The sequence below is a fragment of the Quercus lobata genome, chromosome 4 (genome assembly GCF_001633185.2).
Source record: "Quercus lobata isolate SW786 chromosome 4, ValleyOak3.0 Primary Assembly, whole genome shotgun sequence".
Classification (NCBI taxonomy): domain Eukaryota; kingdom Viridiplantae; phylum Streptophyta; class Magnoliopsida; order Fagales; family Fagaceae; genus Quercus; species Quercus lobata.
This window is the reverse complement of record NC_044907.1, coordinates 52,298,097-52,319,919: the sequence shown is the minus strand read 5'-3', so window position 1 is coordinate 52,319,919 and position 21,823 is coordinate 52,298,097. Positions and strand designations below refer to the sequence as shown.

Genomic DNA, 21,823 nt, shown 5'->3' with positions numbered 1-21,823 from the left:
CCATTCTAAGACTTTATTCAAAGGCTTGTAATTGATGACTAAGCGAGGGGTTCCTCTCTCAATCTCAACATTTTTTTGAACATAGAAAGCAGCACAAAACCAAGGGGACTTGCTATTCCTAATGAGGTTTTTTGAAGTAAATCATTGATTTCCTTTTTGCAAAACTCAACAATTTCAGCATTCATTTGAACAGGTCGAGCCTTAGTAGGAATGTTTTTTTCATCAAAATCTTTAACATAAGGCAAGTCAACAATATGTTTACTTCTATGCCAAAAGGCATTAGGAACATCAAAACAAACATCATCAATCAGAATTTTCTGAAAATTATCAATTTTTTATTGCAACAATTTATCAGAAGTTGTTCAACAATTTTCTTGTATCTAACTTCTTGCTTAAGGAAGTTAAGATGTTTAACTTTAGCATGAATCAGATTTAAAGCATCATCATTATCAATTTCAAACTTCAAAGCAAATTTGAATTTTACTTTCTGTCCAAAAGGATCAGTAGTAATTCCATCATGTTCAACAAGAAAAGGATACAAAGCATTTATAAATGGAAATCCAAGAATCTCTTTATCAATCATGTTTTTAACAAGAACAGAAGGATTCTTGAAGCAGACATTACCATGGCAGACATGAGCATTATTCAATTCATATTTAATCTTCATTTGAGTACCATTAGCAAAAACCAATTTTTCAATTAGCTTTTCAAAATATTTTGAAGGGATTAATCCTTCTTGGATACAGTTCATATCTGCACCAGAATCAATCATAGCAATAACAGTGAAATGATAATCATGAGAAACAACAATTTTAACTTTTATAAACCATTTTGGAGGAAGCACTTTATTAACAAGGTTAAGTAGAGAATTATCAACAATACCTTTATCAGAAAGAAGAGTCTGTTGATTGGATTCATCTCCATCCTTGTGCTCATCTTGTTCATTATCAAATTGTTGTTTATCAAGGTTTTTATCAACTTTTAACAGTAATAATTCTTGTCTAAGATCATTGTTAACACTTTTCATATTTTTAAATTCATTTTTTAACTCAATTATTTCTTGTTTAACAATAGTGATTTCACGTTGAAGATCATTAACAGTTAATTCTTTGGATTTCTTTTTATTAAATCTTTCCAAAGTTTCTTCAAAGCTTATCGTTGATTTTAGTTTTTTACCAATTTCATCTTTTATCAAATTTCTCTTGAACTTGTCCAAATATTCTTTTTGTAATCCAGGGTTTTGAATTTGACTTATCAATTGAATCATCAAACTTTCATTTTCTTCACTTTTGGTGAGAACATTAACAAATTTAATAACATTGTAATAGGAATCTCTACAACCAATTTTAATATTAGGTGAAGCAGAAGAATCAATAGCAAATTGATAGCAAGAATCAGATGAGGAAGAAAAATCCTCTTCCAAAGAATCAAACAAATTGTTTGATTCAAGGATTCAGAATAACTCTTCTTGTTATTTATCATCAATATTTAACATGTTAAATTTATTTTTTAACTTACCAGGTTTTTGTTTGCGATCTTTACTATAGTGTCCAAGTTTACCACAGTTAAAGCATTTACCTTTACCTGATCTCTGTTTATCATATTTTTTAGAAACATTTATCTTTTTAGCATAAAAATCATTGGGTTTAACAAAGTTGGTTTTGTATTTTTTATATTTTTTATGGATATAATTTTTATGACTTTTATCATGTTTTTTACCCTTTTGCCTCGAAGGAGCAATAGGGGGCAGACCATATTATTCACAAAAATTACCCATTTCATATTTAGCTTTTCTTTTATTCTTTGATTGGTGTTTTAACAGTTTTTCATCATTGCACATATTAATTCCAAGTTTTTAAATAGTGCTTAAAATATCACCATAGTTAGATTATCATAATCAATAGAATCATTTTTACCAATTAATTCTTGTTTTACCTTATGAGCAAAGATAGGAGGCAGACCGTCAATAAACTTTTCTTTCCAATAAGGCTTGTAGCAATCTTTCCGGAGCATCACTCTGGAAATGAAAACATCTTGGTACCATCTGTAATCAGACATAGTAGGACATCTCAAATTGTTCAAATAATCAGAAATTCGAGATGAAATATTAGATGGAGTACCAACAAAATGTTTGAGAATAGTATAGATCAAGGTATTGACACCATCAGGAATACCTTTACCAATACTTTCATCAAAAATTGGCAAACCTTTATCATTCTTTTTAACAGCATATTTAATAGATTCTCTAGAATCCTCTGTGAGATATGAATCCCACCATCCACGAAGTGTACAAGAAAAACCAGTAATAAGAAGGTCAACAATTTCAAGGTGATCAAGATTATGGTTATTCACATAAGCAATTCCAACCATAGACATATGACCCATTTTATTAATGATTTCTTGTTCATACAAACCATCAATATTCCATTCATAAATTTTATCAGTAGAAACAGAAAATTGGGTTTGAAAAGATCTTTCTTCAAATTGCGTATCAGGAGGAGTAGGTTTTGAATACCAATTTTTTGTAAAAGACATGGGTTTGGAATTTCCAACAAATCTTTTAATTTCTGGTAAATCATCATCAAAAACCTTTTAAGCAGAAACAGAAGATAAGGAACCAGAATCTGTATTTTCATCATAAACAATTTCTTTTCCCTTTCTTGAAATGGTGCAAGCAGCACTCTTAGAAGTACCTTCAGTTTTAACTTTTAAATCAAAAAGCATTTTCTCAACAATGTCAAGAGTTTTGGCCTAAGAGGTTTTGAATACCACTTTTTCTCTTTGACTGGGCAAATCAATCAAAGGTTTCTCAAGTTTTGAAATGGCAGTTTTTTCATCAATTTTTTCTTCAATACGGTCAAGCTATTGACCGATAACATGCAAAGATTCATTAGTAAAATTGTTTTTTTCAATAAGACTAATGATGGGGGTTTGATTATCAGCAATTTTGAAAGGGGAGGCCTTCACCTCAGTCTTTTTACAAGTTACCAAGACTGTCTCAAGAGGTGGATGGGTAGACCTAACAATGGTTTTATCTTCTTTAACAAAATTTGATTTCTTTATCACATTCAAATGATTTTTTGAAACTTCATCTTTTGAAACATAATGATTTTCAAGAAAATCCAAAAAAAAAAAAGTGTTTTTTCAACTGGTTCATCTTTTCTTTCCATTTCCTTGTAACTCAATCTTTTTCAGATTGGGCAAAAGTACTTTGGTAATATTTTCTTTTATCTCTAGTTTTTTGCAAGCATGAACTCATTATATAGGGAAACCATATCAATTTCAAAGCTTTCATTCAAAACATTTAAAACTCTTAATTGACTTTCAAAAACAGGGGTTTCAACAATTGTTTGAAAATCAAAAAAAGATGGTGACATAGGTTTAACTTCTTCTTCTTCTTCATTAGCAGTTCTGCCATATGGAGAGGAAGATTCTGCTTTAGTAGAGTAAAAAGGAGTGCTAACTTGGGAGTTACCACTTGAAACACCTTTTAGCTTCAAATTAGGTTTTTCAAAACTCTTTTGCAAAAATTCATTAAGATCTTGATCTCTTTTTGAAATACTTTCAGATCCAACAAAGGAATGTCTTCCTTCGTTGATCCTCAAGGGTTGATTGTTTTGAAAACTTATTTTAACAGTACCATCAAGATATTGTTGAATATGAGTGAGATCTAATTCATCAAAAACAAGTTTAGCAAGAGGAGATTCTTGTTCCAACAACCATTCATTGGGAAGTTTAACATCTTGCCATTGAATCATTTTTGGAACTTGAACTTTAGCATCAGGAGTTGAACATTGAATTAACATGGTTTTACCAGCAAGTTCTCTATTGCTCCAAGCACCAGGATTCAATTGAGTACCTAACAATCTGTAATAAATACGGTAAATCAAAGCAAAAGGCTTACTACCTTCTTCCCTGTGATAACTAGATGAAGCAATATTCAAAGTTAAAACTTTAACAATATTAATTAGAATCATCCAAAGCAAGAGTAAGATCAGGATAATAGTTAAAATACACAGGACCATCATATAAAGAAGTAGTTATCATACCAAGAATGCTATCTTTAAAGTTCTTAAATCTAGCATCTCTTAAACACATGAGAACAGAAGCAATAATACTCTTCTGGGTGAGTGGTTTAATAGCAACTTGAACAAGACCAATATGCAAATAACTGAATTTTTTAGCAATAAATTCACCAATATTCTTCTTTGAAAACCAACAACATTTTTCATGAGTTCTTGAAATAGAAAATGTTTGTTCAACAATTCTAACTTTATAAGCAGAATGAAAAGCAGTTTCAACAAAACTAGTTTTATAAACAGATATCAATTTTAGGGATATTCCATTTCTGGAAATCAGGAATCTCACTTTCTTCAATAGTGTGATCTTCTTCATTTACAATATCAGGAGGACAACCAATCCTGGAGCTGACAGAAGAGTTGGATCTCCATAATCTATCCATACTATCCTAGTTTTAACACTCAATTATCATGTTTTTCTTAATACCATTGCATTTCGTTACACATACCCTAACCAACCCTATACCTCTCATGCCCTACACGCTCTCCTAGCTCAAACGAGCCTTACAATTCAATTCTGGGAATTCACTTTACGACTAAGGTGGCGCCAATGATGGTAAAAAGGGAACACAACAAAGGAGTATCAATAGACACAAATGGACAACAGAGAACACAATAACACTATCACCGGCCAGAAAAGAATTTGCTATGATACCACAAAGGGGGAAGGGACACGACGCTGAAGGCGGAAGCACAGTAATAATATACTGAAAATAAACAAAGTAGAACCAACCAAGAAGGCAGTATTGCAGATATAATCAAAGTAATTTAAAACAATAATAAGGCGGTAGAACTAGTCAAACAGTATAGATCAAAACAATTTAAAGTATTGAACAAATTGAAAACTGAAAGTAGTTAATATTGAAAATAAGTAGCAGAACTTACAGTAGTAGTTACAAGATCTCAACAGTTTATCAGTTACAAGGCTTGAACTAGTTCTAGCTACAAGGCTTCGTAGGGAAATAGTGGGAACAGTGGTAATTCTAGAGAGAAGTTCTAAAGGAGAGTAGTAGTAGTCCTAAAGAGAATTCTGGCTCTAGAACTGAACTTAAAACTTGGTTTAACATAAGGGACAACCCCCCTTAAATAGGCAAAAATTCGGAGTGAACAGTACCATGAACAATAAAAGTGAATGGTAAACAGTAACTATGAATAATAATCTGTGAACAGTGCTTTTTCACTTTTTGACTTAAAATCTTCAACAACAGGAGTCTTGTCTGATTCTCCAAAACAAATAACCAAAGAAAGCTTGAAAAGACTTAAAGTCAAAAGAATATCTTTGAACCAAAACATCATTTACGCATGGAGTAGCAATAGTAGACTTTGAAATGACTAAAAGCCAAAAGACCAAAAGAATCTCTTTGAACATATATATATATATATATATTTATTGTGTAATAAAGAGAGAAAAATGAGGAAAGGTGGCCAATATTTCCAATAAGGCCATTTATTTTAAAGATATCAATGATTTCAGATAGGTGCATGCTTCACTAAAATGAAAACAATATTCTGTGAGAGATAAATGATATTTTATGATCCAAATCAAATTCAAATTGAGAACACCAACTCATATTTAGAAACAGTCAAAAAGACTACACTTTTTTTTACCATGAAAGTTCACTTGAATCCTATTGCATGGTTTGGACTTGAAGTCCTCCCATATATGTAAGTACGTGAGTTTCCATCAATACCAGCAACATGCACATCAATTCCGGATATTCCATTCCCATGTACATGCTTGCGCGGCTGCATCTATGATGTGGGTCATAAGTTCGATTGAGTTGACGTTATCACTTGAGAAATCTAGTTACTCGCATGTTATAACTTTAGTTCTTACCATAAAAGAGAATTTTTGAATGAAATCTTATATTTCATTTGCGTATTATCTTAGACTTTGAGCTATATCAAATATGATGGTAGGTTGCGCCATGCTGTCTGGTAAACCTCGTTTTTTTTTTTTTTTTTTTTAACATAACCCAAGTAAACATAATGTAATAATGTTCACACACCTATACAATATTTGCACGATCCAAATTCATATATTAGAATTCATCATGAAGTAAACACCATAGATTGAAATTATATTGTATTTAATCGAAAAAAATACCTAACAACCTTGTTAGAAAACTGGCAATACCACCTCAAATCACCTTACGTTGCAAGCTTGCTTCGTATGATGTCACAATCTAGAAATGTACTAGTTGCATGTTAGGCCCCTTTTTTTTCCCCTTTCTTACGGGCATCATATGAAACATTCACAAATCCATTGAACTGCATGTAGGTGTTGCTATTAGGGCTTTTGATGATGGCCCAACGCCAACGGAGTTGACCACCACCAAACTGAACCAACTGCCGTTGCAGGACACAACCGTAGGTGTCCAATGCGGTTGTCAACAAACCAATAAACAAAATAAAATGACTTCAAAAATTCTTTTGATAAGGGATGCAGGAACATGATTGTCTTGTCTCATGTGCCACCATGGCACCATCTGTATGGTCCGATCTAATAAATTCTCAACGACCACACTTTGTTCCAATAACTATTTTGACATTTCAATTGAAGCAATCAAGTTGATATCTAATACAGAATTTGACACTGCCATAGTGCCACACATCTGGAATGAAATTGCAGATTCGTATATAGTCATTTACATCAAGCAAATAATATTCAGGTAAGTTAGTTACAAAAGGGTAAAACACCTGGAAGCTGCACCAGAGGGCTGATCCTTCAGGAAGTTATTTTTCTTTGCTCTTTTAGTAAGAAAATATTTTTATTTATCTACATTTCACTGAATGTCACGAAATTGCATCCATACTGAATTTTTTTTTCTCCACTCAAAAAATATCAACATCACCCAGTTGTTCTACACAAATAACAAATTCACAACCTGGAAGCTCTGTATTTGTGCAATTATTTTCCTGCACAGAACCCATCCTAAGATGCTAGGATCATTTTCATGAAAAGATTACAAAACCCACAAATAAAAACACATTTTAAACTTGGAAGTTCATATTCTGCAAGATATGTACATCAATTGGACATCGCATCAGTGTCATCATGTTTATCTTCAGGAAGCACCACTTCTTCAGAGAAGATAAAATTGTTCACTGCATTAAAGATGCTTGCAATCTGCATTACGACCATTTGAGAATTGGTGGTTGTTGGCAGGACAGACACCGGAAGAGGGGGCATACACATAGGATGGAATTCCTTCTTATTGAAGGTTGGGGCATATAGCGTTAGGACTGCCTGACAAAAGAGGAATCTGCAAGAAACCCCGAGGCTTGTGTTTTTAACTTATTTATAAGCATTAAAAAGAAAACTAAATATAAATAAATAAATTTTCTTTTAAGACATTTGTCTCAAAAAAGAAATCTACATATTTAATGCATAGAGAGATGTATGAATGTGAAACTTGCAAATGCATGCTCACAAGAAGAAATCCATCATTCTAAATTTCTAATTCTTCTACGACCACACATTTTACCACAACTTGCACGTGTCAACCTGTGATTGGATTATATCACTTACACATAGATCCACCACTAGTACTTGGTGAAATGTAATCCAATTATCACATGAGATGTGCAAGTTGTGGTAAAGTGTGTATCACTATACTTTTCATTATCATATTCAAGTCATCAAATATATTGCTGAATGATGAATCTAGACTTAAAACACTACTTCTGAGTTAATACAAAAACAGGCCACCATTTTACACTTTTAGACTAGATGAAAAAAGCCGCAGCCAATTTAAATATCACAATGAAAATTTTGAGTCGCCAACTTACAACAATAATTACGTGATACAAATAAAATACATGCAGGCATCTAGTATCAACATACAGAAAATAAAATTAAACAATACACAATCTACAAATAAACGAAAGTCATATTTATAATATCATATTCATATAGACATTTTTATTGATCAGGATTGGAAATTATACCAATAAGCAAGCAATTTTTTGGCAAGTCCTGTACCACGAATTAATATCTGCTTTCAGCATTACATAAATAGTCATCAATTTTGCAAGTACAATGTCTTTCTAATGCAAATTCTTTCAACTCTGTTCTCACCAATAATTTTAATAATCCACAAGCAAATCGCATCTAAGAAGTGTTAACAATACCTACCTAAGCCAGTCATGAACTGTGTATTATTTATTGCTCAATAAGACCATAATTACCACCTTAAAAAATAACAAATAAATAAAACACACACTAAAACAGAACTGCAATATTAAGAAAGTTCATATATGGTCTATTAATTGGTCAAAATTCCACTTGGTTCAAAAAATAGTTGTATTTAGTGCACAAGGATCTCGCTTCTGTGGGGTCTAGGATTAATAAGCAGTGGGTTGCAGCATAGCTAGGTCTTAGGTAATCTAATAGGCACAAAAAAAGGAGGAAGAAAAAAGCAGGAAAAATTGTACTTAGTTCACAAAATTCTCGCTTTTGCAAGATTTTAGAGAGGTGATTAATGGGCAACCTTACCCCTAATTTTGGAGAGGCTAAAGAAAATTTATAAATAAATAAATATACATATATATATATATATATATATAGAGAGAGAGAGAGAGAGAGAGAGGTCATGAAACTTTCTACTTTGTGCATCCCCAAAATTTCAAGCTTTGGAAAAGAACATTATGAACAAATGAAAAATACCTTAAGAGAAGTCGTCTTAGGAATGGATCACTCAGGGTCTGTGCCCAAACAGGATTTAGAGTGTTTGATGTTGCCAAAGCTGATCCCCAAGCATTTAATGATGAGGAAAGCAGCTTCTCAGCCTTGTTAAACAAATCCTGAAACATTTTGTTTCTATAAATTTATTTTGAAAAAAAAAAGAAAAAAACTATAAAGCATCAAGTGAGGGGACAGTTGTCCATTACACACCATATCAATATCAGAACCTGAATGACCAAGTAGCAGACAGAAAGCCTGCAACGGAGCAGTGAGAAAAATGGTGAATAGCCTTCCACTTGTGTGACGTGAGGAATCAGCAGCAGCAATGGGAGATGAAGAGCTTGGAGATAGGAGCATAGCAACTGGCTCTCCTTTTTCTGCTCCAACTATAGCCTGCACATAATTATGACCATGACGATTACTTCTCATGAGTTTAGCAATAAATTGAAGTTGTTTGGCAGTGACTCTAAATAAACGTGGCTTTAGGGGGGAAAATAGTGCATTTTCAAAAAAAAAATGTAAATATTGTGCTGATTTAAAAAATAACTGAAAATCTGGTGCTATTTTTACATCATGTATTTCTGAGCTTAAACTTGTGTCTTCAAGACACAATTTCTGCATTATTCTATTGATGTGGCCAAGCTGACAAAAGTTAAAATAAAAATTAATTAATTATCCATTTTGAAATTGTATCTTAACACGATTTTACTATCATCAGAATTTCACTGCTATGGATTTCTTTTTTTTTTGTTATAATAATTCAATAATTGGGAGAGTGGGGATTTAAACCCTGGCCATCTCCTTTGGACACACGAGGGGATGTCAACCACTGCTACAGATTTCTTTGGAAGCAGAAAATCTCTCTTTAAGTTTAAATGGAAGAAGTGTTCCATTAGAGAAAACCTCATGAGCTGAACAAGATTCATGTTCAAAGGTGCTGCACATGCTGAACTCAAAATTAAAATTTGAGCTGGTTTAAGACACATTGAGATCAATTGGTACATCTGCTTCACCAAGATCATGTTGGAAAGATATTCTTTGAGGACTTGATTCTGAACACATATCAATCTGATTCTCACTAAATAAGGACAAGTAAAAATGGTATAAACCAGGAAAACATGGTAATTCGTACACAGCATGCCCTTTTTCCTTTTTTTCTTCTATCAAAAACCCACTCTAAATTCCCATGAAACTCCATCAAACACACCATGCCTGAAATCTCCAACTAGCCAGCACCCAGCACCATCAAAAAGCCATCACCAGCCACAATTTTAGCCTCAACCAACCACCCATATAAGGCAAACCCACAAACCAAAAGCACCCAAAAACCCAGTGCATACTCAAGGCTACTCAATCCAGCCCCAATCACATAACTGAGACCCCACCACTAAAACTGAGACCCACATCACCACCACCAAACCCACCCATAAATCATCCCAAAACAGCCACACACAAAACCAACATGCAAACTATACCCCAAGCCGCCATCCAAGCTATATCACCCATCAAACCAGTCACCACCACCATGAGACCAACCTAGGCCAACATTTGGGCATTTAAAAAATAATAATAAAAAACTTTTCTTAACATATGGCTTTTGGAGACAATGCATCCCCCCCCCCCCCCCCCCCCCCCCCCCCCCCCCCCCCAAAAAAAAAAAAAAAAAAAAACCTCAACTTCTATTAACCATCAATCTGTCCAACACCATCTCTTTTTTCAGAATCCTCTTTATATCAACAATTTTAAACTTCGGAAATAAATACTTTTTTAAATATATAATTTGATAGTTGGGGGAGAGGGAAATACTTATTACTTTGCATATGGTATATAAATGTAAAACTCATGATATCAAAAATGCAGAGCATGAGACTTGCCTTGAATGCTGCACTGTTGTCACTGTCAATAATTAAAAAAAGTGGCCTTCTTGTAAACGGAACAAAGTCACTAGGGTAAATGCAGTTTAATCCTGGAAAAAGGTTATTTCATGTTAGAAAAATAGTGTTATAGTCCCAGAAAAATCATGGGCGAAATGATTCAAAAGCAAACTCATTGTTTGAGATTTCATGTACTAATGACATGGTAAAGCAGCTATCATAACATTAATCAAATAGGACTGTATTATCAAACACTAGACACAGAATACCTGGCTCTACTAGTTCAGCCTTTCCAAATTTTTTTTTTTTTAATTCAAGCATACATCACTTTTCATCATCTCATTCATGTAATCTTCAACTTATAGGAACAACGAGCAAAGCTCCAAACCTATCAAATGGGTATTGGCTGAATACTTTAATCACCCTTTTCACTTGGTTTAACCCATGTGAGTTTGCCATGGGAATTATTGTGGATTCTTTTAACGGTCAAATAGAAATAGAGTTGTTAAAAGCATGCTTAGGCACACTTAAAACTCAAAACATCAAAGGTCAAAGCCCAAGATCTAAACTCATTTAATGAAACACACTTAAGCACGCTTTTTTCTGATTTTTTTGAAGAAAAACAAAGCACGCAGGTGCGTTTTTTTACCTTTATGTTGAAAAATGTGAATCATCAAAACTAACACCACAATCATGAGGGAAATGGCATGGACTATTAATTTGTTATACAAACATTATTCTTAAGTGTAGTACTATCCAAATTTTTGAATTCTGTTCAGGAGTCCATTTCGGATTTGGCTATTGGAATTTAATATCTCGGTTCCAGTACATACTAAAGTACTATTTCGGGGATTACCGCTATATATAACAATAACAATATAATAAGTTCATTCTATATAATTCATGCCATGTTATTAACCAACATAAATTCATAAAAGATATAGCATTTATAAATATTATAAAAACAAAACAAAATACAAAGGTTCATAAAATCTCAGACATAATTAAACAAACTAAAAGTTCACAAAATCTCATACAAATTTTTTTTTTAAAACATCTCATACATAATTAACAAGCAAAAAAAGTTCATAAAAAGTTGGTTTCTTTCTTATTAAAAAAATTATAAGAAAGCCATAAAAGCAATTTCAATCCAGAATGCATATTCTGCCCAAAATGAATGACTAATACAATGGTTCATGTACCGCAACAATATATTCCATCCAGAATGGAATAGAACCCAAAATATTGGTACTATCATATAATTTTTTGTCTACAAATAAAAAGACACAAACAAGGATAATTTATTATTCTTGTGCTTTTCGGTCTTTTGCTATATAAAGCATAATCAAATTATCTAAAATGTTTACATTTAAACTTTATTTTGATAAGTAATGGAAAAAATTTATTAAAAAACAAAGCCAACCCAATTACAGTGGGAAAGTACTATGGGGGCAGTATAATCAAAACCCCAAATTACAAAGATCAAACAGAAATTGAAAAACATGAGTAACTCTGTAAAACTAAACACCACTCAAGCTTAGTATGAAGGAGACCGTTCATGACTAAACTTTATAAGACAAAATTGTTATCATATTATCCATTGATAATCATTTTCAAATTTTCTATATAAAATTTTTTTGGAAGTGTTCAGTTGATAGGAATTTAAAGGGAGAACTCATAATTCTTGGGAGTTTCGTAAATTATAGATGTTCTTTTGAACCTTATGGTGAGAGTTAGAAAATCACAGGATATTTCAATTATTTCTAGAATTTATGGATTCTGAACTTGTGGGGCCCAACAATTCGTGGACCAGGCCCATTTGCCCTTAGAGAGTCCGAAGGCCCAATCCGAGGAGAGCTGTGGCCCAAGCTCTACAACGCAGAGCACAAAAGAATTTTGGGAGGCAGCCGAGGACAGTGTAGTCCTCGGCAGATCCATAGTCCCACCAGAACAAAGGGGTGAAACTGGTATAGGGACGAAATTCGTAAGGAGATCCAAGATACCTTGGGGAGGTTATCCTTACTACCCTTCCAGATAAGACCCAGCGCCTGACAGAGCCGTACTCTGCAGTTTTATCAAACCATCCCCAACAATTCCGGGATTGGACTGATGGGACAAATGTCAGTGTTTGTAAAGACTGACCCTACACGTGGACGAAGGATAGCGAATGCAAGCTAGTATAAAATAAGGAAGTAAGTAAATCACAGGGGGGAGCCCAGCCCCAAATAAGAAAGAAAGACTACGTGGGGAAACATCTCAACCAGACTGGACTTCACGGAAGAAATCCCGCCGTTGGGTAACCGGGATAAGATCTCAAAAGGTCCTCAGATCAGCTTCGAGGAGCTCCATCCCACGGGGTACGACGCCTTAGAGCTTCCTCTAAAGCCATGACCGGGCATCGCCACTTGGCCAGCGGCTAGCTTTTCAAGCCCACTCTCTACAAATCATATTGTGAGGGACCTTTATTGCGTGAGCCCAAAAATGTTAGTGGGCCGCAAAGGAATCGTGTCCTTACAGAACTCTAACCTAAAACAAAGGAATTTTGATCTCTCATGCATTATGCTTAAGTGGGAATCATTAAAATTGCTTCTTGCACTTAGGATTTTTTTCTCCAAATTGATAGTTTTTATTTTTGAGTGAATCATATTGATTTTTTTTTCATAATGACAGATTTCTTTATTTAACGTATATTTTTTCTTCAAAGATAAAAAACCTTAACATTAAAATTTTTTTTCCAGATTTATTTATCTATTTATTTTTGCATCAAATTGGCTGATACTTATGTAGTGTTTTTTAAAAAAAAAAAAAAAAAAAAAAAAAAAAAAAAAAAAAAAAAAAAAAAAAAAAAAAAAAAAAACTCATATACCCAATAGATAGAGCTTTGTTTTGACTCATATACTTGGTAGTTATCACTAAGATTTTATTTCATAACAAACTAACTTATTTCAGCTATGTTACAAAATGTACAGATTTTAACCCTGTTAATAAAAATTTATGGGTGTTCTACACATGTTTTGATCTTATATATAAACATAACATTTTTTATTCTTTTGGTGTAGTATGTAAGGAGATGACTTAATGAGACTCATAATATTTACTTGACACCCTTTTTTTTTTCATTTTAGATGAAATTGTATATAGGTGTGAATATTTTGTATGTGAAATAGGCTAAAATCATTTCCCTTCAATAGAATATAAGTTTACCGAACAACTTATATTAAATTATTGGTATTTTTGAAATCAATTCTCAGGATTTACCAAACACTAAAATTTAGGGCCCGTCTGATAATAGATTTCTAGTAACTTTGTTTAAGTGTTGTGAAAATACGTGTGGATGAAAAAGTGTTGTGGAAATAAGTGTTGTGTTGTTTAAACAACGAAAACTGTTGTTCAAACAACATTACCAAACAAGCCTTAATTTCTTAAGAATTCAAACTCATGAGAATTTTGTATTCTTAGGAATCAAAATCATGTCAAACGAAAAGAATCTCAAGGAATTGAAATAATTTTTGTAAAAAATTAAACTTATAGACTTTGTTCAACTGCATTGACCATTTGAGTAAATAGGCAATATATATTAATATTTTGAGTTTATTAAATTTTTTTAATTATTATGAATTTTATGATAAAGGTTACTATAATTATATTTGAAAAATATACTCTTTACTTCAATCACACACATGTTTGTGCTTGTGTTTTACACCTAAGCTCTAGGAGGGACAAGAGTTGATGTGCGCTTGATGCTTTTACAAACACAAGAGAAAAGGTATAGACTAATTAGTCTTATTGGCTCCATCTACAAATTTTGACAAGGGTGTTCAGTGTTGGCTAATAGGTTGAAATCAATATTTGGGAAGCTCCACTCTCATTCTTAATTCTTTTACCAAACGGAAGACAGATTCTTGATTTAGTCCTAATTGCAAATAAATGTCTCAATGGTAGATTGAAATCAAGCACGTCAGGAGTTTTATGCAAGTTGGATTTGGAGAAAGCCTACAACACAATATTGGACTTTTCTGCCCTACTTTCTGGAAAGATGAAGATTTGGGGAGAAATGGAAAACTTGGATACATTGTTTTTGTTTCACTACAGTTAGATTTTCAATTCTTATTAATGGAATCCCACGTGGTTTCTTTGACAGCTTGAGGGGACCATGTCAAGATGATCCTTTGTCACCATTGCTATTTGTCATCATGATGGAGCAATTGAGTAAGTTGTCGGACAGAGCAGTGGAGGGGCAGCACCTTGCTGGTTTGAAGGTGCGTAGTAAAAATAATGGTTTGTTGATGGTTCCCTCCTTTTATTTGCAGATGATACCTTGATTTTTGTGGAGATGATCCAGAACGACTTCAGAATTTAAGATGAGTGCTACTGTGTTTCAAGGATATTTATAAAGACCATGCTATCTAGTTTGCCTTCATATTTTCTTTCACTTTTTCCAATTCCTTCAAGTGTTGCTCTACATATTGAGAAGCTCCAAAGGGATCTTATATGGGGTGGGTTAGGACTTGGGAGAGGAGGTTAAATTCCTTCTTTTCAATTAAAGGAAGATTTTTGAACCGATTCAACATGGAGGATTGGGCCTAAGGAGTTTGGTATCTTTCAACCAATCTTTATTAGGTAAACGGCTTTGGTGTTTGTAACAGAGAAAGATGCCCTTTGAAGGAATTTAGTGGATAAAAGATGGCAGTGAATGGGCTAGTTGGTGCTTGATGATTGGTAGGGGTTCTTACTTCTTATGGAGTATGTGTTTGGAAGTATATTAGAAGGGACTGGTGTACAATTTCCAAAATCATTAAATTTGAGGTTGATGACGGCACTAATGTTTGTTTTTGGCATGACCATTGGTGTGGGGAAGGGGCTCTCTAAAGGAGGCATTTTCTGATTTGTATGGAATTGCTCAGAGGGAGGCTACCTTGGATGATGTTACAAGATGGAATGCAGGCAACCTTCAGTTGGATGTTACTTTGGTTTTAGAGCTATTCAGAATTGATAGATGGATATGCTAGCAGACTTTCTTAATCTCATCTATTCCACAAAGATTAGAAGAGATGCTGAAGACCAAATATGTTGGATGCCAACCAGAAGCAAGTTATTTGAGGAAAATTCCTATAGCAAGCTTTTTTTTCCTTTTTATTTTTTTGATAGTTAAGAATGCAAAACTATTGATAAAGAAAGAAAACCTGTACTAACAATGATGAACACAAAGTATCGTAAGAATACAAATGAATCAAATGCTAGATCTAAGAGAATCTAGAAACTCAAACATATCAGAACAATGTGAGGAACCGCAAGCCCTAGACCAATCCAAAAGAGTATGACCAAATAAAGATTTTAATTGATCCAAAGAGCATTCAATATCCTCAAACGAACGGCGATTCTAGCCCTTCCAAACAGTCCACATCAAACAACCCGGCACCAAGCTCCACATATCCGAGCCATGCTTCCTGAACCAATTCCTCCAACTAAACATTAAGCTCCCAATAGATCCTGGCATTATCCAGTTAATCCCAAACAGTAAGTCCTATAGCATGCTTTATGCTAGAGGTATGAATTCTTTTCCTTGGAAAAACATTTGGAGGGTTAAAGTTCCTGCTAAGTACCTTTTTTTCACTTGGACGGCTGCTTTATGAAAAATTATTATGAAAGATAACACACAAAAGAAACTTAACTGTTGTGGTTTGGTGATGTACATGCAAAAAAGATGGACTCTGTTGATCATTTACTTATAGATTGGGATATCAGCAGAGAGTTATGGTCTCTAGTGTAATGTTTATTTCAGGTGCAGTGGATCATGCGTAATAGGGTAGTTCATTGGTTGGCTTGTTCCATCGCAATGGTGAATGGTGATCTTTGGAGATACATAATGTGAACTATTTGGAAAACACGCAATTGCAAGACATTTGAAAGACTTGAACGTGCTATAACATATCTTAAGTTAATCATCTTAAGTTCCTCGTATGATTTGTGGTGCGTATCAAGTACCCATGTACTTCAGGTGTGCTCTTTCTTCTCTTTTAATAAATTTTCTTTTAGGAATGGTAGTGCAAGGGGAAAGTGCAGTTGATAGAGGATGAGATGTATTAAAGCTTAGGGGTGGAGATAATGGAATCATCAAAGGCTGGAGGTGGCAGTGCCAACAGGGGAATAAATTAGGAAGACGAGGGGGAAAGAGAGAATTAATTTTGGATTTTTCCATATTTATTTTCATTTATTATGTCTATTTTTTATGATAAAACGACATACTTTGCATCACTTAACAGTTCAGTCCAAGTTCTAACAATTGATGATTCATGACAGAAGAGTGACATTGACAATAACTTGAGAGTTCAACGTCTTAGTTCTAAGTTTTGAAACTTGTGAAATCAATTTGGCAACAACATCAAATTCAGAGGGAGTATAATGCATTTTAGCCACACACACACACACACACACAAAAAAAAAGAAAAAAAAGAAGAAGATGCAGAAGAAGAAGAAGATAATTAAAGGATTACATAGAACTAATGTTTGTTCATATACTAATTAAAGAAGATATTCTTCAAATGAATGAAAATTTTATTAAAACAGGGAAAGGTCAAATGTCTAATTGAAGCAGTCTAGATTTGGCCTGCTGAACAATTTCCTAAAATGCTAAAAAAAAAAATAAAAAAAACAAGGGTCTATTTATAGACAAGTGTAATCCTAAAAAAGAAAAAATAAAAGGAACAAATTTTGATTATGAACAATTGTAATCCTTAAAGATTTTTTCCAATTTCTCTCTATACACTAAAATAACAAAGCAGACTACCTTTGAAATTAGTTTATTTTCCTTTGCTTGCTGCTAGCTTTAATCCATCTCAAATATTAGAGGACAAAATGTCACGTGCAAAGGTATGCATGAAGCTTCAAGGCATACAAACACACCACTTATAAGAGGGTAAGAGGGAATCAATAAAAGTTGAAAAATAAAATACTACATATATGGAAACTACCAGAATCACCTAGACATCCCTCAAAGGGGGGTTCTATGAAATAATTGGAAATTGGAGAATGCATCTCAGTCAATGGTAAAAGATTGAGAGTTTATCAAAGAAATTCTTAGAAAATACCTCCACTTCCACGAGTTCCAAATTGCAAGCAACCAGATTGGTGTTGCAAACAATCTCCTTGACTTTTCTGAGAAGGGTCCAAGACATCACATTGGGGGCCAAATGGTGAAGCAGAGGTTGCATCAGAGTAGATAGCATGCAACTGAAGATTCCTGGCAGAATTCCCTGTTGTGTCAATAAAAGTTCCAGTACCTGATGTAGATGAAAATAGTAAGTCCAGCTCTTCTGAAGCAATTTAAATGACATAAGAGGCATGAACACCTCACGGACTTACACTCCAAATAAACCGAAAAGTGGAAACGATGAGTTGAAAAATAAAAAGAATTTATGTACCTGAAGCTGACAGATATATTAAAAGAACTCCATCAGGGGGAAGCTCCTCACAAATTGTGGCCAGAACCTGCCCATAGAAAGCTAAATCACATTTAACATTGTGAATGCTAGAAAATCACAAAACATAATCCTCCAAAGCTCCTAATCTAACATTCTTTATCATTGTGCTAGAATGGTAACTGAATTCTGCATACTTACTGCAATGAAATGTGTAACAGATGGACGATATAAGACGGCTTTCCGAGGGTTAGGTGGCAAAGTAGGATCAGCAATATCCTGGGAGTAGTTCATACGACTAGACCCCGAGGCTCCATTCTGGATAATTCTTGCACTGCTTGACTGATAAAATGAGCCACTAGGCTCCCACTCCAGACATTGAAGCATCCTGAAAGTGTCAAGAGTAAGCTCTGAAAACTTGACCTGATCAGGAAAGAACAACAAAGACAAGAAAAAGGAAAATTTAAAACATAATTTAACATGCTCTATAGAACAATATCTTTTGATTAGTTAAAATATATACATTAGTTCCAATTAAACACTTATGATGGTGGAAAGCAGAAAAGAAATATAGTAATACCTCATTATGATGGTAGCTGCTCAATATTGCATCTCGTAATCTTAAATTTCTCAATGGAACAGATGGGAGATCATGTGATAGTGAATCAGGATGAGGGTCCAAAACAAGACTATATCTCAAGGGCCTGATATTCATAAAAGCCGTGTCAGCTTTCAATAATCTAACTATTTCCTGAACCACCAGCTTCCATTCTTTAAAGTCAGTTTCCTGGAAACAAAAATTATCCAAAGATACTGTCAATTCTGCAAACAAATGTGAAAAAAATTTATGCTGAGATTCATGGAAATTTAAATTCTAAGGAACGCATTGCCATATTACTTTGAAATTGAATGGCTCCATGCTTCCCTTGTATTTACATAGCATTTGGAAACAAGAATCCCTCATCTATAGTGAGACCACTTAAAATTTTTAATATCAACACCAAATCTAATGGTATAGGATCTAACGCAAGACATAAGTCTTAAAGGGCTCTATTACCATTTTTTTTTTCAATTTTTTTTTATAGACACAATAAAATTTCAACCTATGGCATCTACTCCATGATAATTTTTCTTTATTATCAATCCAAGACACCTATCGGCTTTTGATATAGACAGGGTACAAATCTCAAATTTCTTATTTGACGACAAAATATTTTACTAGTTGAGCTAATTGGAACCCACATGCTCTAATACCAACTTTTATGTCTGATCTTTACGAATTCAACACTAAATTAGAGTTCTTGAATAGGGATTGATGTTTAAGGGTTTAGGCAGTGTGAGGTAATAAAAAGAAATGAATTTTGAATGAGTTTGATGGTTCTTTGGTGCTAAATAGTGAATATAACAAGAAACAAAGTAAGATAGACCTAGCAAATTGCCACTACTACTACTAGAAGGACTAGGACTCCTAAATAACGTTTTAGGTTTCCTAATAATAACGGAAGGTAATTAAGAACTTCTAAACCAAATAAACAACCCATAATTTAGTAAGCCTTTATTAAAACTAAACCAGCAACCTTTTTTTCCCAAAGAAACTTAATACTAAGACTCGATAATAACTAAAGTTAGCCTATGAAAGATGCCAAGAATTCCACACATCAAAACTAAACCACTATTCTTAAACCTTTTGGCATTTGCTATTGTTTTTCCTCAAAACTCTTTACTATTTGCATCATGATCTGTTATAGAATCATAAATGAGACCATTTTTTTGTCTTCAAATTTTATTGAGATGGCCCTCATTTCCTAGAACGATCCCAATCTCCAAAGATGAATTTGCACAATAAATAGTACATTTGAGGAGGGAAAAAAATGCCCCCGGGGGGGGGGCAGAAAACCCAAAAACAAAACAAAGAGCTTTTGAAAATTCCAATTCCCATGGGAAGACAAAATTGTCAAATTCACAATGACACCATTTCCATGGTATATTCACAGAGCCGATTCCTTCATTTTTATTCATACTTTCAAAACTATGAATTCACAATCAAAACTATATATAAAACACAACAAGTAATTTCAATTCTCATTAGCTATCAACACAAACCTCAAGAGAGAGAGTATCAACAAAGCCATAAAGCTCAAAACCGAAACATGCATGCAAAAGAGAGTTAAAAAGTTAAACGACCTGGAATGTCCTCTTGCACTCATCAACCAACATTTTCAGCTGGTTAACCAACTGGTGAACCATTTCCCGCCGGTTCAAAACTAAACACACCATGAGAAACCTAGCAAGAAACCTCAACTGTTTGTTCGCGAGATTGACATCCTGAAACAATCCCTCCTTGAAATATTCACGAGTCAATATTGCTTCGTAGAATACATAGGACTCCGACAAATAACTCGCCTCACTCGTCCGCATGTACTGCCCAAAATAAAGCTGCGCAATCCGAGACGCAATCTCACCAATCTCCCATCTCTTAAGCCCTGCATCCACCAATTTCTGCCGATTCTCCTGTTGAAACTTCCACAACTGCGTGTACACTTTGAATACCTTATAGAAGTATGTATCATACCTAAAACGAAGCCACAAAAACAGAACAAGTACTTTATCAATAACAAATAGCTTGTTTCTTCAAAATAATGAAATTTTATTCCATCCTCTTGTAGATCACATTATTATTCACTATATGTGGACTCCTTGCACTAATTTTAATACAATGTCTCTCTTCAAAAATTATTAACTTCTACTCGGTCAATTCCGTATTCTTAAAACTACAGAAAAATATCTTCTCCATTTCATTCTTAAATTTTTAAATAAAGTGACAATATGTACTCCTTTATACTTGTAATATTTAATCCAAACCATGAAATATATCCACATTTCAAATGGAGATGATCCTTTTGCACCAAACCAATAAAAACCTGACAACTCAGCCGTTGCGAAAAATGTCATGAAATCGTTATGTCCATTTGAGACTCAAAGCCAAATTCAACGATTAGCATTTAAGTCTGGTACAAGATACCAATACTAATCTAAACTTAATTGATAGTTAAGTAACCATATGTTATAACAATTGCAATCAATTTTCAAAAAAAAAAAAGAAAGCCCTAAGTCAAATGTAATAAAGAAAAAACAGTGGAAAAGGGAAATTGAAAAACCTGTTGCGTTGATAATAGGGCAAGTCTCTGATCTTAGAGAATTTCTTGTCAGCTTTGTCCACCAATGACCAATACAATTCGCTCACCGGAATCACGTTGCTGGTACTACTGTTACTGTTTGTGTTTGCGTTTGCGTTTGTGTTTGAATTCTGAGACATTTTTTGAGTTGTGAAATTCTTCTCTTTCGGTTTTTTTCTGATTATAAAGTTGGCATTGTGTGTGCGACTGAGTTTGATCAGATGGAAAGAGAAGTGGAGGAAGAGACGGAGGAGGTTGACCGGTTAGTTCCGAGGGAAAATGTGAGAGTAACTGGAGATTTACCGGTTAAAGTAAAAAAAAAAAAAAGGAGTTTTTGGAGTAAATGATTAATTGCTTTTCAATTTCAAAGGAAGATCCCTTAACGACGAGGTCGTCTTCAATGCTCCACTCACAGGTCACAGTCACAGTCACAGTCACAGTCTATTATGGCAATCGGGTAGGGTCGGGTTTGGTTTTTTTTTTTTTTTTTTTTTTAACTCACACGCTATTATTAAAACTGCACAATTCTTAAGTTTACATAATTTAAATTCATTATTGTATTAATAATATTATCACATAAAAAATTAGG

General features: G+C 33.8%; 1 protein-coding gene across 1 annotated transcript; it reads right to left on the bottom strand.

The window, feature by feature from the left end:
* Positions 1-6,853: 6,853 nt before the first annotated feature.
* Positions 6,854-21,591, bottom strand: LOC115987070 (protein SCAI homolog). The gene is made up of 10 exons (XM_031110519.1): positions 21,217-21,591; positions 20,243-20,630; positions 18,639-18,845; positions 18,260-18,481; positions 18,062-18,128; positions 17,729-17,920; positions 10,641-10,732; positions 8,977-9,159; positions 8,749-8,885; positions 6,854-7,345 (listed from the first exon to the last, which is right to left on the bottom strand). Exons 1-10 carry the CDS (start codon positions 21,372-21,374, stop codon positions 7,111-7,113), a joined length of 1,881 nt encoding a protein of 626 aa, XP_030966379.1. The 5' UTR covers positions 21,375-21,591; the 3' UTR covers positions 6,854-7,110.
* Between the last annotated feature and the right edge of the window lie 232 nt (positions 21,592-21,823).

Coding starts and splice junctions, on each gene's coding strand:
- LOC115987070 (XM_031110519.1), bottom strand. CDS start 21,374: ATGTCTCAGAATTCAAACACAAACGCAAACGCAAACACAAACAGTAAC. Junction 18,482..18,638: donor GCAGCTACCATCATAATGAG/GTATTACTATAT, acceptor TTTCCTGATCAG/GTCAAGTTTTCAGAGCTTAC. Junction 18,129..18,259: donor CTGTTACACATTTCATTGCA/GTAAGTATGCAG, acceptor TTCTATGGGCAG/GTTCTGGCCACAATTTGTGA.